Source organism: Oncorhynchus mykiss, chromosome 11 (assembly GCF_057628025.1).
Source record: "Oncorhynchus mykiss isolate SJ-2025 chromosome 11, ASM5762802v1, whole genome shotgun sequence".
Taxonomy (NCBI): Eukaryota; Metazoa; Chordata; class Actinopteri; order Salmoniformes; family Salmonidae; genus Oncorhynchus; species Oncorhynchus mykiss.
In genome coordinates, this window is record NC_143032.1 from 79,103,180 (window position 1) to 79,119,944 (window position 16,765).

Here is a 16,765-nt window from a genome sequence, read left to right on the forward strand (position 1 = left end):
CTCGCGCTAACTTATTGTGAGTTATTTATCATATCATGTATTTACATAGTACTTGTCTTGACTTCATCAAACCAAGAGAAGCTAGTTAAGATATCCAGCTAGCTAGCGCTAGCAATGCAAGCCAGGCGGCACCATTTTCCCTGTTATTTTAATTTACAGATAGCCATGGGCTATCTCCAACACTCACACATCACTTACAAATTAAGCATTTGTGCTTAGTGAGTCTGCCAGATAGATCAGAGGCAATAGGGATGACCAGGGATGTTCTGTTGATATGTGTGTGAATTGGACCATTTCCAGTCCAGCTTTCAAACTGTAACAAGTACTTTTGGGTGTCAGGGAACAGGTACAGTGGTTCTTCCTTTAAAAGTTACGAGTTTTATGCTGCGACTGTTTGTGGTAGATGGTGGCATTCTGTCATTGCATCACACTATCACAAGGGGGAGTTAGAACATCGGTAGTCTAAACTGTGGCAATTAATGGATGCGTTTTCAGTCTGAGAGTCTCTCCTCTGACACTAGAGTCCTGCATCAGGCAAGAACAACAAACTATTAGTGGTCCTGGAGTTAAGCGAGAACTTGTGTAATACAATGGGAGAATATCACTTGACATGTGGATTGACAATTTAAAAAAAAACTTTGGGTTTCTCTCCCTTTAAAAACAGAAATAAATCATTCTCAATAACAAACTGGCTTTATTTACAAATGAGTAAGAATGACTCACCACATGTTCCAAAATGGCTTTTTTCCCTTTATTCAGATTACAATCGCTCACTTTCGGTTATTTTAAATGAAATCATCTCCAATATCATTATTTTTTAAACAAAGCGGTTTATTATTATTATTAACCTTGCATTATAATTATATAAAAGCCCCTTAGATATTCTCAGAGATCAGATTTGCCATAACAAAAAATGCCCCTTAGATATTCATTTAGAATCCTCCAATCCTCTAAATGTAATTATTGGCGAAGAGCCACTTCATTGTAAAGTCAGGTGGCATTGGCGGAGTTGAAGAGGGTGAGGAACGAAATGGAGTCACAATCCATGCCAGGCAAACGTGCAGATGATTATTTCAACTACATTTTAGTTGCAACAAGTTCGATCGGGTTCAAATAAGGACACCTACATGTAGAGATGAAACAAATATTTTTTTAGATATACTGTAGGCCTACCGTAGGCGACATGAGTCTCACTAGTGTTGAGTAATGTGCTGTTAAAAGTGTTGTAGGTCTTATTTTGTTTTAACCTTTTCTACTACGTAAAGGTCTACTTACTCTGCTGGCGTCTTGACCCAGTTTATGCCCTCATTTGCAATGCAAACCATAACAAATTACTATGGGAATGAATGGAAGAGGCAGTGAAAGGGGGGGAGGGGGGGTAAGGAACTTCTCTGTCGGCACTGGAAAACATGTTTTCACAAGGGCTATTAGCAGGACAGTAGACATGATGTGGTTCCAAAAACAACCCTCTGACATAGGGTCCAGCTTGTCTCTTGATGATGATTGGGCTCGGGCTGATTCCGGTGGGAGTTGTCTGGCACAAATGTATCACTTGGGGCTCGGGCCGTTTGTGGCTGCTCTCTGGCAGATGATTTCACGGGCTGCTTTATATAATTAACATGTCATTATATATTTTTCCATATTTTCTCAATGTTTCTGTGATCAAAAAATCAAATGAACATTTAAATTAAATTATTTTAAGAGTCCTGTTAAAGTAGTATTTTAGTATTTTGATACTTTATCGAAGGCAATTAATCAGCATTAAAAACTTTGTGGATGGGGCCTCCCGAGTGGCGCAGCGGTCTAAGACACTGCATCGCAGTGCAAACTGCGTTGCTACAGATCGATACCGTGCCGGCCACGACCGGGAGACCCATGAGGCGACGCACAGGGGCGGTGGGCTTATGGTTTCGGTGCGGTGGGCTTATGGTAAAAACAGGGAGAAAAAACAAACGTAGCAGGCTGCGAATTCTGCAAACAACATTTCTCAGATGGGCTATTAGCTGGACAATAGATTCTTCAACCTTTACAAAGAATAGTCGAATAGCTCGGCTACTGTAGGTGTGACCCCCCCCCCCCCCCCCCCCCCCCCAACTTGCAATGTACATTATTAAGTACTCTACATTTATATCTCCAAACCTCATGCAACTGCAAAATGTCAGATAAAGCACATACTGTACAGTATTTATGCTTTCCTTAATAAAATAATGGTAAAAATACTCTTTCAAAATGCAGATGTTTATTTCTGATGCAGGACAATAGGGAATAAATATCACTGAATGACAGAGCATGGGGACTGGTCTTGATAAATCAATCAGATTTTTATTTGGAAATGCTAGGATTATTTTGCTCTTCACTCGCAGTTGATAGTAGCCTAGGCCTACCCCCGACCGGTCTTTAACTGTCTTCTGACTGTGATTAGAGCGATGTTGATTGCCTTTGCCGATCGCTCATCATCTTCAACCATCAGTGAGTCCATCTTACTGAGTCCACCAAATGCACTGTTTTAAGTACTCTAAAACCAGATTTGCCCCAACAAAAAAATGCATCAACCCCTACAAATATATAAATGTATTATTAACCCTGCATTATAATTGTAATGCAGATGTTTATTTCGTTATGGATCCATAATGAATTACTATGGGAATGTGGTCAACTGTTTCAGCACCGAGGCAAAAATGTGGACTGGTATTGATTTTATTTTCACGGAATCTCCGTTTGGGTATTGGGTAGACTACAGCGTAGCCTAGTGGTTAGAGCGTTGGATTAGTAACCGGAAGGTTGCAAGTTCAAATCCCCGAACTGACAAAATTCAAAATCTGTTGTTCTGCCCCTGAACAAGACAGTTAACCCCACTGTTCCAAGGCCGTCATTGAAAATAACTGACTTGCCTAGTTATATAAAGGTAAAAATAAAAAAAAATTGGGTGTGTAAATGTTAGGATTATTTTGCTCTTAGTACAGTAGCCTACTCCCGACCGGTCACGTTGTACAGTGCCATATTTTCTTAACGGATACTATGGGGGTTTTGTTTTTCTTGGAATAGAAACATCATAATATTAATCAAATGAATTAAGCTACACGTCTTAAAATCAATCCCGTATACTATTTTCTTACAAAAAAAAATGTTTTAAATTCTCTCGAACAGCCAATATTAAAAAAAGTTAAATGCTTCTCAAAGATGCCCTTTGGTGGTCAAACTAGCACTAACTAGCATTAATGGCAACAATGGCTGACACTTAAATAACGTGCCATAGAATTCTGCGGCACCCCACACGGTGTGCTGCAGTATGACAACTTTTAAAGGAAGAACCTACTGAATCGTTAAAAGTTGTCACGTTCTGACCATAGTTCTGTTATTTTATCTTTGTTTTAGTATGAGTTGGATGGGCAGTCTGTTTGTTTTTCTATGTTGGTTTTTGAGTTCGGCCTAGTATGGTTGTCAATCAGAGGCAGCTGTCAATTGTTGTCCCTGATTGAGAATCATACTTACAGTGCCTTGCGAAAGTATTCGGCCCCCTTGAACTTTGCGACCTTTTGCCACATTTCAGGCTTCAAACATAAAGATATAAAACTGTATTTTTTTGTGAAGAATCAACAACAAGTGGGACACAATCATGAAGTGGAACGACATTTATTGGATATTTCAAACTTTTTTAACAAATCAAAAACTGAAAAATTTGGGTGAGCATAATTATTCAGCTCCTTCACTTTCAGTGCAGCAAACTCTCTCCAGAAGTTCAGTGAGGATCTCTGAATGATCCAATGTTGACCTAAATGACTGATGATAAATACAATCCACCTGTGTGTAATCAAGTCTCCGTATAAATGCACCTGCACTGTGATAGTCTCAGAGGTCCGTTAAAAGCGCAGAGAGCATCATGAAGAACAAGGAAAACACCAGGCAGGTCCGAGATACTGTTGTGGAGAAGTTTAAAGCCGGATTTGGATACAAAAAGATTTCCCAAGCTTTAAACATCCCAAGGAGCACTGTGCAAGTGATAATATTGAAATGGAAGGAGTATCAGACCACTGCAAATCTACCAAGACCTGGCCGTCCCTCTAAACTTTCAGCTCATACAAGGAGAAGACTGATCAGAGATGCAGCCAAGAGGCCCATGATCACTCTGGATGAACTGCAGAGATCTACAGCTGAGGTGGGAGACTCTGTCCATAGGACAGCAATCAGTCGTATATTGCACAAATCTGGCCTTTATGGAAGAGTGGCAAGGAAAAAGCCATTTCTTAAAGATATCCGTAAAAAGTGTCGTTTAAAGTTTGCCACAAGCCACCTGGGAGACACACCAAACATGTGGAAGAAGGTGCTCTGGTCAGATGAAACCAAAATTGAACTTTTTGGCAACAATGCAAGACGTTATGTTTGGCGTAAAAGCAACACAGCTGAACACACCATCCCCACTGTCAAACATGGTGGTGGCAGCATCATGGTTTGGGCCTGCTTTTCTTCAGCAGGGACAGGGAAGATGGTTAAAATTGATGGGAAGATGGATGGAGCCAAATACAGGACCATTCTGGAAGAAAACCTGATGGAGTCTGCAAAAGACCTGAGACTGGGACAGAGATTTGTCTTCCAACAAGACAATGATCCAAAACATAAAGCAAAATCTACAATGGAATGGTTCAAAAATAAACATATCCAGGTGTTAGAATGGCCAAGTCAAAGTCCAGACCTGAATCCAATCGAGAATCTGTGGAAAGAACTGAAAACTGCTGTTCACAAATGCTCTCCATCCAACCTCACTGAGCTCGAGCTGTTTTGCAAGGAGGAATGGGAAAAAATGTCAGTCTCTCGATGTGCAAAACTGATAGAGACATACCACAAGCGACTTACAGCTGTAATCGCAGCAAAAGGTGGCGCTACAAAGTATTAACTTAAGGGGGCTGAATAATTTTGCACGCCCAATTTTTCAGTTTTTGATTTGTTAAAAAAGTTTGAAATATCCAATAAATGTCGTTCCACTTCATGATTGTGTCCCACTTGTTGTTGATTCTTCACAAAATAATAGTTTTATATCTTTATGTGTGAAGCCTGAAATGTGGCAAAAGGTCGCAAAGTTCAAGGGGGCCGAATACTTTCGCAAGGCACTGTAGGTAGCCTGGGTTTCAGTTTTGGATTGTGGGTGTTTGTCTTCCGTGTTAGTGTTTGTCGCCACACGGGACTGTTTCGTTTCTTCACGTTTATTATTTTGTTCCAGTGTTCAGTTGTCTTTTGTTTAAAGACATGTAGCTAGCTAGCTAGTTAAACAATGGACCATAATCACAAGTCATACCCTGCATGAATCTGCAGGTAGCTAACCAACCAGGTTATATGGCTATAACTAGTCAAGCAAATGTGTCTGAGATACAAATAATAAGATCATACACACAACGTTAGCTAGCGACCCAGCCAGCTAGCGTTAGCTAGCTAACTTGAAATGAAGCCACTTTCTGTCAAAATTAGAAACGTGTAATTTTACCAGTATACATCATGGTTGGACACGTCTCCTGTCTGATGCCATGCCTTAGTTTGACGATGTAATCCAGACTGGTGTTTTCTTTATCTCCTTAGCTATCATACTCAAATTCCACTGATTTCAAAACTAGGTCCTCCAGAAAGTGGAGAGCATACACACAACGTTAGCTAGTGAGCCATCCAACGTTAGTTAGCTAACAGTACACTTTAACTTATGCAGTTTTACTACGCAAGACATTTTTTTAAAAGCTGTGTTCAACATGAGTACCTAAACGTACTGACCAGCTCCAATAGACAGACGCTTGCTATATGGTAGACCAATCCAAACTCATCTCTCGGCATGGCCAGCCCACTCATTATCTCAGCCAATCATGGCTAGCCGGAAGGTTGCTCTCTTTTTCTGTGGCCAACTATGCTCATAATTTAATGATTTTATTTGTACTTACAGGTGGCATACAAGTTTGATATTAAGGCACATGGAAGTTCACATGTTCGAGAAGGAGTTTCTCCCAAAAAAACACATTTTGATATCAATAAAATAAAAATCACTTTCAAACAGCTCTCCTGTGAAGTCTTGACTTGCAACATACTGAATCGGGTCACAAATGTAATCTATCCATGGAAAGCGCGATGTAGACCATCTGTTTTGTGAATACACATGGATTTTTCGGGAAAAACAAAATAACTTTTATCTTAAACGTAAAAACAAAATTGCTAATTTGTCACATCCCTAATGTATGTGATTCATACTATTGGTAAACTATTCATCTTTGTTTTTCAAGTGTCCAGGAGTAAAGAGTCTTAAGTGACACACTCTTTTCTTTTTTCAATAATTGACAGGACGTTGTTCAGACAGCCACGGCGGACACAGCAGTAGAGGCTGAGCTTGGAGTGGAGATTGGAGAGACTGTTGCAAAACAGACACTCAAGCTTCAGAAAGACACTGTGTTGCTGGTGGACCTGAAGAAAACCTTGCAACAAGTGGAGGTAGAAAATGTGGCCTCAGAGAGAGAGGAGGAGGAGGCTCCAAAGGAGGTGGCTGGAACCAATGAAGACAAAGGAGAGAACAACAAAGAAACAGGCAGACCAAGATCCACTCGTATCACAAAACCTGTTGATGCTGAGGAGACAGTGGAAGAGGAGCAGCCAACAGTTGAGGAACCTGCTGTGGAAGTGGAGATCTCGCCACCTGAGGATGAAGAGGAGGCTCCGGTTGTAGAACCTAGAGTCCTGAGGAGAGGAAGAAAAAGTGTTCCATTTACTCTGACTTCAAAACACAAGTCCAAAAGAAGAGGCAAACAGCATGAGGAAGAGGAGAATGTGGAGGAGCCAGAAGAAGAAGAGGCACCAGTAGTGGAAGCCAGAGTTCTGAGGAGAGGAAGGAAATCGGCTTCTGCTCCTGCCACACCTAGACGCAAATCCACACATGCCACTAAAGAACCTAAAGAGGAGGAGGTGGCTGAATCTTTTCTGGAAGCTGTGGAAGAAAAGGAGAAAGTAAAACCAGTGCAGGAGGAAAGGGCAGAGGAGAATGCCACACTGATGGATAAAGAGGATATGGTGGAGGAAGCTGCAACAGTGGAGAGTGTGGAGAACGAAAGGGTGGCAGCAGAAGACATAACTGAGGAAGACGGAACGGTAGGGGAAGAGAAGGAAGAGGAAGCTGAAGCTCCACCTGAAACTGCAACAGTGGAGGAGGAGAGTGTTGCAAACGAAAATGTGGATGAAGAAGCAACAACTAAGGAAGAGGAAGAGCAGGAAGCGGAGAGAGTGGAAGAAGAAAATATTGAGGAAGCTGCAGCAGAAACTATTAGTGTCAAAGAAAATATGGAGGAGGAAGCAACAACCACAGTGGAAGAAAAGGAAGAGGAAAAAGTGGAAGAAGTGAAGAAAGAGGAAACAGTTATTGAACTAGCTGTAGAAAAACTAGCTGAAAAAGTTGCTGGGATAGAAGAGGTTGATAAAGTGGAGGAGAAAGAGGGAGCAAAGCCAGTTGAGGAAGAGAAGAAGACTTCACTCGAGGAGGAAGAGCAAGCTCCAGTAGAGGAGGAAGAGGATGCTCCAGTTGTAGAAACAAGAGTTTTGAGGAGAGGAAGAAAAAGTATTCCAGCTTCTCCGACTGCAAAGCGCAAGTACACAAGAAGAGACAAACAAGCGGAGGAGAAAGACCCAGCTGTGGAAGAAAAGGAACCAGTAGTGGAAACCAGAGCTCTGAGGAGAGGAGGCAGAGGAAGATGTTCTGCTCCTGCCCCTGCCACACACGGACGCAAATCCACAAGAGCCTGCCAACAAACTGAGGAAGAGGAGGATGTGGAGGCAACGGTTGAACCTGCACCAGAAGCAAAGGAGGAAGAGAAGAAAGTGGAGATAGTGGAAGAGGCGAGTGTTGCAGAAGAAAAGGTGGAAGAAGTAAAAGCAGTGGAGGAAGAAGGAACAACTCTGGAAGAGGAAAAGGTGGAGGAAGAGAAGGAAACAGAGATAGTGGAAGAAGACGTTGAGGAAGCTGCAGCAGAAACTGCACCAGTGAAAGAAAATGTAGAGGCTGAAGCAACAACTGAGGAAAATGAAGATGTTGAGGAAGCTGCAGCAGAAACTGCACCAGTGAATGAAAATGAGGAAGCAACAACTGAGGAAAAGGAAAATGTTGAGGAAGAGAAGAAAGAGGTTGAAGCAGAAAAGGAAACAATTGTTGAAATGGCTATAGAGAAACTAGCAGAGGTAGTTGAAAAGGCACAAAACGTGGAGTTGGTAACAGCAGTGGAAAGTGTTGCGGATGAAGTGATAAAAAAGCCTGTTGAGGAACCTGCTGAGGAAGGGAAGACCTCACTACCTGAGGATGGAGAAGAGACTCCAGTTGTAGAAACAAGAGTCCTGAGGAGAGGAAGAAAAAGCATTCCAGTAACACCTCCAAAACGCAAGTACACACGAAGAGGCAAACAACATGAAGAAGAGAAAGATGCGGAGGAAGAGCCAGCTGAGGAGGAAGATGCACCAGTAGTGGAAACCATAGTTCTGAAGAGCGATAACGGAGGCAGATTTTCTGCTCTTGCTCCTTCTGCCACGCCCACATGCAAATCCACACACGCCTGCTTAAAACCTGAGGAAGAGGAGAAGAAGGAAGAAGAGTTGGAGGTAGAAAAGGTAGAGGAGGAAAAGATGGAGGCGGTGGTTGAACCTATTCAGGAAGCTTTGGAAGTAGTGGATGAAGCAGCAGCAGCTGCAACAGTGGAGTGTGTGGGGGAAGAAAGGGCGGCAGAGGAACTAAGAACTGAGGAGGAGGGAAAGGTGGAGGAAGAGAAGGAAGCGGAAACTGAAGCTGCAGCTGAAACTGTACCAGTGGAAGACGAGAGTGTTGCAGAAGAAAAGGTGGTGGAGGGAGAAACAATTCAGGAAGAGGAAAAGGTAGAGGAAGAAAATGAGATTACAGAAACTATTAAAACACAGACACTCAAGCTTCAGAAAGCCACTGTGGTGCTGGTGGACTTGAAACAAATCTTGCAACCACAAGTGGGGATTGAAAATGTGGCCTCAGAGATAGAGGAGGTGAAGAAGGAGGCTCCAAAGGATGTGGCAGGAACTGATGAAGACGAAGTTGAGGAACCTGCTGTGGAAGTGGAGATCTCGCCACCTGAGGATGAAGAGGAGGCTCCAGTTGTAGAAACAAGAGTCTTGAGGAGAGGAAGAAAAAGTGTTCCATTTACCCCGACTCCAAAACGCAAGTCCAAAAGAAGAGGCAAACAGCATGAGGAAGAGGAGAATGTGGAGGAGCCAGAAGAAAAAGAGGCAGCTGAGGAAGATGAAGAACAGGCTCCCGTAGTGGAAGCCAGAGTTCTGAGGAGAGGAAGGAAATCTGCTTCTGCCACACCTAGACGCAAATCCCCACATGCCACTAAAGAACCTGGAGAGGAGGAGTTGGCTGAACCAGTGGAGGAGGTAAGGGCAGAGGATAAAGCCACACTGATGGATAAAGAGGACATGGTGGAGGAAGCTGCAACAGTGGAGAGTGTGGAGGAAGAAAGGGTGGCAGTGGAAGCCATAACTGAGGAAGACGGAAAGGTAGAGGAAGCTGAAGCTGCAAAAGTGGAGGAGGAGAGTGTTGCAGAAGTAAATGTGGATGAAGAAGCAACAACTGAAGAAGAGGAAAAAGTGGAGGAAGAGAAGGAAGCAGAGAAAGTGGAACAAGAAAATATTGAGGAAGCTGCAGCTGAAACTATTGGTGTGGAAGAAAAGATGGAGGAGGAAGTAGCAACCACAGAGGAAAAAAAGGAAGAGGAAACACTTATTGAACTACTTGTAGAACAACTATCTGAGGAAGTTTCTGTGGTAGAGGCAGAAAAAGTGGAGGAGAAAGAGGAAGCAAAGCCAGTTGGGGAAGAGAAGAAAACTTCACCACCCGAGGAGGAAGAGCAAGCTCCAGTAGAGGAGGAAGAGGATGCTCCAGTTGTAGAAACAAGAGTTTTGAGGAGAGGAAGAAAAAGTATTCCAGCTTCTTCGACTCCAAAGCGCAAGTCCACAAGAAGAGACAAACAAGCGGAGGAGAAAGACCCAGCTGTGGAAGAAAAGGAACCAGTAGTGGAAACCAGAGCTCTGAGGAGAGGAGGCAGAGGAAGATGTTCTGCTCCTGTCCCTGCCACACACGGACGCAAATCCACACGATCCCGCAAACAGCCTGAGGAGGTGGAGGCAGAATTGGTAAATGAGCAAAAGATGGCAGAGGTGGTTGCACCTGTTCGGGATGCTGTGGAGGAAAAATTGGAGGAAGAAAAAGCAGTGGACGAAGCAGAAGCTGAAACTGCACCGTTGGAAGAGGAGAGTGTTGCTGAACAAAAGGTGGTGGAGGGACAAACGACTCAGGAAGTGAGAACTGCTACTGTGGAAGAAAAGGTGGAAGACACAATACCTGAAAAAGAGGAAAAGGTTGAAGAGGACAAGAAAGCTGAAGCTGAAACTGCACCAGTAGAAGAGGAGAGTGTTGCAGAAGAAAAAGTGGAGGAAGAAGCTAAACCCACAGAGGAAGAAAAGGTGGAAAAAGCAACAACTGAGGAAGAGGAAAGAGTTGAGGAAGATAAGAAAGAGGTGGAAGCAGAAGAGGAAGAAATTGTTGAAATGGGTGTAGAAAAACTAGCAGATGTAGGTGAAGAGGCAGAACAAGTGGAGGAGTCAACAGCAGTTGAAAGTGTTGCAGATGAAGTGGTATTAAAGCCAGTTGAGGAACCTACTGAGGAAGAAGAGAAGACCTCACCCCCTGAGGAAGAAGAGAAGACCTCACCCCCTGAGGAAGAAGAGAATACCTCACCACCTGAGGAGGAAGAGGTAGATGAGGAAGAACAAGCTCCAGTTGTAGAAGTAAGAGTTCTGAGGAGAGGAAGAAAAAGTGTTTCAGTTTCTCCCCCAAAATGCAAGTTGAGAGGAAAAGGTAAACAGCCTGAGAAAGACGAGAAACTGGAGGAGCCAGAGGATGAAGAGGCAGCTGAGGAGGAAGAAGAGGCACCCATAGTTGAAGCCAGAGTTCTCAGGGGAGGAAGGAGATCTGCCCCTACAACTGCCCCTGCTACATCTAGACGCAAATCCACACGAGTCAGCAGGCATCCTGAGGAAGAGGAGGATGTGGAGGCAGTTGCTGAACCTGCACTAGAAGCGATGGAGGAAAAGGTGGAGGAAGAAAAAGCTATGGAGGAGGAAAAGGAAGCTGCAGCTGAAACAGCACCAGTGGAAGAGGAGAGTGTTGCAGAAGAAAAGGTGGAGGAAGTAAAAGCAGTGGAGGAAGTAAAAGCAGTGGAGGAGGAAGGAGAAATTGTGGAAGACGAAAATGTGGAGGACGAGAAGGAACTGCAGATTGTGGTAAAAGAGAAGGTTCAAGAAGCTAAAGCTAAAGCTGCAGCTGAAACTGAACCAGTTGAACAGGATAAGGTGGAAGAGGAAACAACTGAGGAAGAGGAGAAAGGTGAGGAAGAGAAGAAAGAGATGAATGCAGAAAAGGAAACAATTGTTGAAATGGCTGTAGAAAAACTAGCAGAGGTTGTTGAAGAGGTAGAAAAAGTGGAGGAGGCAACAGCAGTGGAAAGTGTTGCAGATGAAGTGGTAGAAAATCCAGTTGAGGAACCTGCTGAGGAAGAAGAGAAGACCTCACTACCTGAGGTGGAAGAGGAGGCTCCAGTTGTAGAAACAATAGTTCCGAGGAGAGGAAGAAAAAGTGTTCCAGTTTCTCCTCCAAAACTTAAGTCCACAAAAAGAGGCAAACAAGTCCAGGAAGAGGAAAGCATGGAGGAGCCAGAGGATGAAGAAGCACCAGTAGTGGAAACCAGAGTTACAAGGAAAGGAAGGAAATCTGTCCTTGCTCCTGCCCCTGCCTCACCTAGACGCAAATCCAAACGAGCCCGCATAGAACCTGAAGAAGAGAAAGAGGAGAATGAAAAGGTAGACGATGCGGCTGCAACAGTGGAGAGTGTGGATGAAGAAAAGGTGGAGGAAGCTGCGGCTGCAACAGTGGAGAGTGTGGAGGAAGAAAAGGTGGAGGAAGCTGCGGCTGCAACAGTGGAGAGTGTGGATGAAGAAAAGGTGGAGGAAGCTGCGGCTGCAACAGTGGAGAGTGTGGAGGAAGAAAAGGTGGAGGAAGCTGCGGCTGCAACAGTGGAGAGTGTGGAGGAAGAAAAGGTGGAGGAAGCTGCGGCTGCAACAGTGAAGAGTGTGGAGGAAGAAAAGGTGGAGGAAGTGAATGAACTGGAGGCAGAAGAAAAGGTGGAAGAGGAAACAAAAGCTGTGGAAGAAGCAACCACTGAGGAAGAAGAAAAGGTGGAAGAAGCAACCACTGCGGGGGCTGTGGTAGAGGAGGCTGAAAAAGTGGAGGAGGTGGCAACAGTGATGAAAAGTGTTGCAGTCGAAAAGCCAGTTGGGGAAGAGAAGACCTCACAACCTGAGGAAGAAGCAGAGACTCCTGTTGTAGAAATAAGGGTCCTAAGGCGAGGGAAAAAAAGCACTCCTGTTAATCCTCCAAAACGTAGGTTCACACCAAGAGGCAAGCAAGCTGAGGAAAATGAGAAGAAGGAGGAAGAAAAAGTAGAGGAGGTGGCTGAACATGTGCCGGAAGCTGTGGAGGAAAAGGAGCAGGAGGAGAAGGTGGCTGAGCATGTGCCGGAAGCTGTGGAGGAAAATGAGGTGGCAGCTGAGGAAGATGAGGCACCATTAGTGGAAGCCAATGTTCTGTGGAGAGGAAGGAGGTCTGCCCCTGCCACACCAAGACGCAAATCCAAACGAGCCCGCAAAGAACCTGAAGAAGAGGAAAATGAGGAGGAAAATGTAGAGGAGGAAAACGCAGTGGAGGAGAAAATGGTGGTTGAGGAGAATAAGATGGAGGAAGAAGAAAAGATTGAAGAGCCAGCAGAGAGTGCTGCTTCAGAGACGAAAGAGGCAGAAGCCATCGCACAGCAGCCAGAGGAGGTGGCAGAGCAAACAGAGCGGAAGGAAGAAGTAAAGAACACTGCTGAAACGGAAGAAGAAAAGGTAGCTGATGAAGAAACAGATAAAGCAGTAGAGAATGAAGAAGGAGACACCGCCAATGTGGGAAAAAATACTGACAAGGCAATAGTAACTTCTGCTACTCAAGATGATGTAGCTGGTAAAGCTTCAGAGGACGAGGAGGGAGAAACTCTGGCGGTGGAAGCGGAAGAGGCAGAGAAAACAGAAGAAACAACAGAGGAAGTAGAAGACAAAGTCCAGGACAAAGCTGTTGAGGAAGAGGGAGAGGGCACAACAACAACAAGCCAAGAGGAAGTGGTAGCAGAGAGCCTTGAGGAAGTTGTGGAAGTTCCTCCAGTTGTGGAAACTAGAGCAATGAGGAGCAGGACAAAAACAGTTGCACCAGTCACACCCAAACGAAAGTCCTTACGAAGCAAGTCTTTTGTGGATTATAAGGAACAGGATGCAGAGGGGGAGGAAACAGGAAATGAACCCACAGTGGAAGAAGGGGAGGATAATGTAGTGGCAGAAGAGGCGAGCGTAGTAGAGGAGGAGGAAAAAGAAAAAGAGGAGGAAGGGGCCCCGATGCCTGAGGTTGCTGTTGTCAAGGAGACGGAGAAGCAGCCTGTGGTATCGAGAGTTCTGAGAGTGAGGTTAACTGCCACGCCCATGGCCACACCCACACCACAGCAGCGTACATCCACAAAACGCAGCAAAATAGTTACACCTGAGAAGGTCGAGCCTGAAGTGGGCATGCTTTCATCGGATGAAGAGCAGGAAGAGAGCCCTGTGGAAAAGAGAAACCTCCGGAAGAGAAAAAGCATGGAACCAACACCTGTTCGCAGATCCATGCGCCGCAGCAGAACTTAGACTGTGGAGAAAGTTTTTTTGGTTCAGTTTTAAAAAATGAATCTATTTAGTGAAGATTTCATATTAGACCAGATTGTTTTCTTCTATCTATTTGTACGTTTCTATAAATATAAAAATAGAAAAAAAAACATACATCACTTAATATTTTTATGTAATTTTTCTGAAAGTCAATATGTAGTTTATTTTATATCTTTTCATATTGTATATATATTTTGCAGTTTTTTGTTGACCTTAGTGGCTGGTAACACAATGCGTTTCAGCTTTGGTTTGGACACAATCGTCTAAAACAACATTTATTCACTCAAAATACTGCATCCCATGTTCTGCTAAAACAACATTTATTCCCTCAAAATACTGCATCCATAATCTGCTAAAACAACATTTATTCCCTCAAAATACTACATCCATGATTGGCTATAACAACATTTATTCGCTCAAAATAATCCTAACTTTCAGAATGCCAAACGGTGTCTCCTCGAATAAGAATCAGGAAGCCTGTAAATAAATATATATATTTTTAAAAACAAATGTAGTTACATTGGGACACACCAGCACTAATCGTCATTAAGAAAATATTTTTGGCCACCAGGCTCCATGCTCAATCTGGAATATTTTAGAAAATATGAAATATTGATATCTACAATAGTGCAGATACATATGAAAACATAAAAAAAAAACATTGCTCAGACATGCACAAAAACAATATAACAGCTCCCCTCTGTTATAAGATTATTCATAGTTTTTTTAAGCAGGCTATGTTTATTTACATTTTTTTTCTACACATGTCAGTGACATTTCTTGTGGAAATTTGGAATGCTTACATTTTTACCCATTTATACAAATGTTTTCAACAGAACTCAGGATATAAAATCACCTTTTATTCGACATAATTCTTCATTTGAAATATCTAATGTCAACACTTTGTGTCATTGTGTTACATTTTGTGTGTATTGAAAAATTTTGTACACTTTGAACATATTTAGTGTAAAAAAAATTACTAAATACACACTAAAATATTACCTCACTGAGCCGACGAGGTTTACCATTTTAGTTTGTAATTTGAAAAGGATGTTGTTATTAACCTTTCTTTTTCCTGTATTAACCTTATACCCATGACAACATTCTTCTGAAAAGGCAGCGAAATCAAAATACTTTTTTGAAACATGTAACTTTCACACAATAACAAGTCCAATACAGAAAATGAAAGATAAACATCTTGTTAATCTACCCATGGTGTCCGATTTCAAAAATGATTTACAGCGAAAGCACAACATATGATTATGTTAGCACATAGACAAGTCAAAAAAAACACACAGCCATTTTTCCAGCCAAAGATATGAGTCACAAAAAGCAGAAATATAGATCAAATTAATCACTAACCTTTTGATGCTGTTCATCAGATGACACTCATAGGACATCATGTTACACAATATATGTATGTTTTGTTCGATAATGTGCATATTTATATCCAAAAATCTCAGTTTACATTGGCGCCTTACGTGCAGTAATGTTTTGATTCCAAAACATCCGGTGATTTTGCAGAAATACTCATAATAAACATTGATAAAAGATGCAAGTGTTATTCACAGAATTAAAGATACTCATCCTCTATGCAACCGCTGTGTCAGATTTTAAAAAAACTTTACGGAAAAAGCATAATCTGAGAACGGCGCTCAGAGCCCAATCCAGCCAAAGAAATAGCCGCCATTTTGGCGTCAACAGAAGCTAGAAAAAACACTAAATATTCACTTACCTTTGATCTTCATCAGAAGGCACTCCCAGGAATCCCAGTTCAACAATAAATTACTGATTTGTTCCATAAAGCCCATAAATTAGTCACTTGTTGTTAGTGTGTTCAGCCCCGTTATCCATCTTCATGAAGCGTGAGCACTTCCTCCAGACAAAAACTTGAAAAGTTCCGTTACAGTCCGTAGAAACAAGTCAAATGATGCAATCAATCTTTAGGATGTTTTTAACATAAATCATCAATAAGGTTCCAACTGGAGAATTTCATTGTCTGAAGAAAAGCATTGGAACGAGAGCAAACTCTGTCGGGAGCGCACGTCATGAGACCGAGGCTCTTTGCCAAACCACTCCTTTAAGGTAGAATCCTCAAACCTGTTTCTAAAGACGGTGACATCTAGTGGAAGCCCTAGGAAGTGCAACCTCACCCATATCTCAATGTGATTTCTATAGGCAATGTTTTGAAAATCGATTTCTCACTTCTTGTTTGTATTTTTTTCTCAGGTTTTTGCCTGCCATATGAGTTCTGTTATACTCACAGACATCATTCAAACAGTTTTATAAACTTCAGAGTGTTTTCTATCCAATACTAATAATACTATGCATATATTAGCATCTGGGACAGATTAGGAGGCAGTTCAGTTTGGGCACGCTATTCATCCAAAAGTGAAAATGCTGCCCCCTATCCCAAAAAGGATTTAACGCAATATAATTTTATATACCAATACATGTATGTATATCCTCACATCTTGTACGTTAACATTTACCATTAAGGTTTTGATATACAGTAAGTAAACATTTTAATAACAGTAAAAATATGGTCATACAGAAGAGTTTGTAAAATAAAGTTTCAAAGTTTCAAATAAAGTTTATAATAAAATCTATAAACTGAGCTGTGATGTTAAACTGTGAGAGATGTCGTGAGAGATGTGAAAATAGATAGAAACTATGAGTTTTCGTTTGTGTGTGTTATTATAATAATATGATATACCTTGTTTCAGACTTTCAACGCTTTTGTTATGTGTCTCAGTGCCCCACAAAGGCACAAGCCAGCTATAGCCAGCAGTAGCCTGTCTTGCTCACAAACATTTTAATTTAGCAATGTTGTATGTTATGACAAACCTCTCCTTGCATTATGTGGAATGGACTTATGTAACTTCTCCTCTGACAATGTGATTTGTTATGATCTTTGGTAGAAAATAAAGATTTTCACTGTTTTACCTAT

General features: G+C 42.4%; 1 protein-coding gene across 3 annotated transcripts in view; it reads left to right on the forward strand.

Moving 5' to 3' along the window:
• LOC110536416 (uncharacterized) overlaps positions 1 to 16,765 on the forward strand; it is a 55,369-nt gene extending 38,604 nt beyond the window's left edge. For all 3 annotated transcript variants that reach the window (XM_090191199.1, XM_090191200.1, XM_090191201.1), the window contains one exon: positions 6,313 to 16,765. In XM_090191199.1, the coding sequence (XP_090047325.1) occupies positions 6,313 to 13,797 (7,485 nt within the window). In that variant the 3' untranslated portion in view covers positions 13,798 to 16,765. The remainder of the gene's footprint in view (positions 1 to 6,312) is intronic.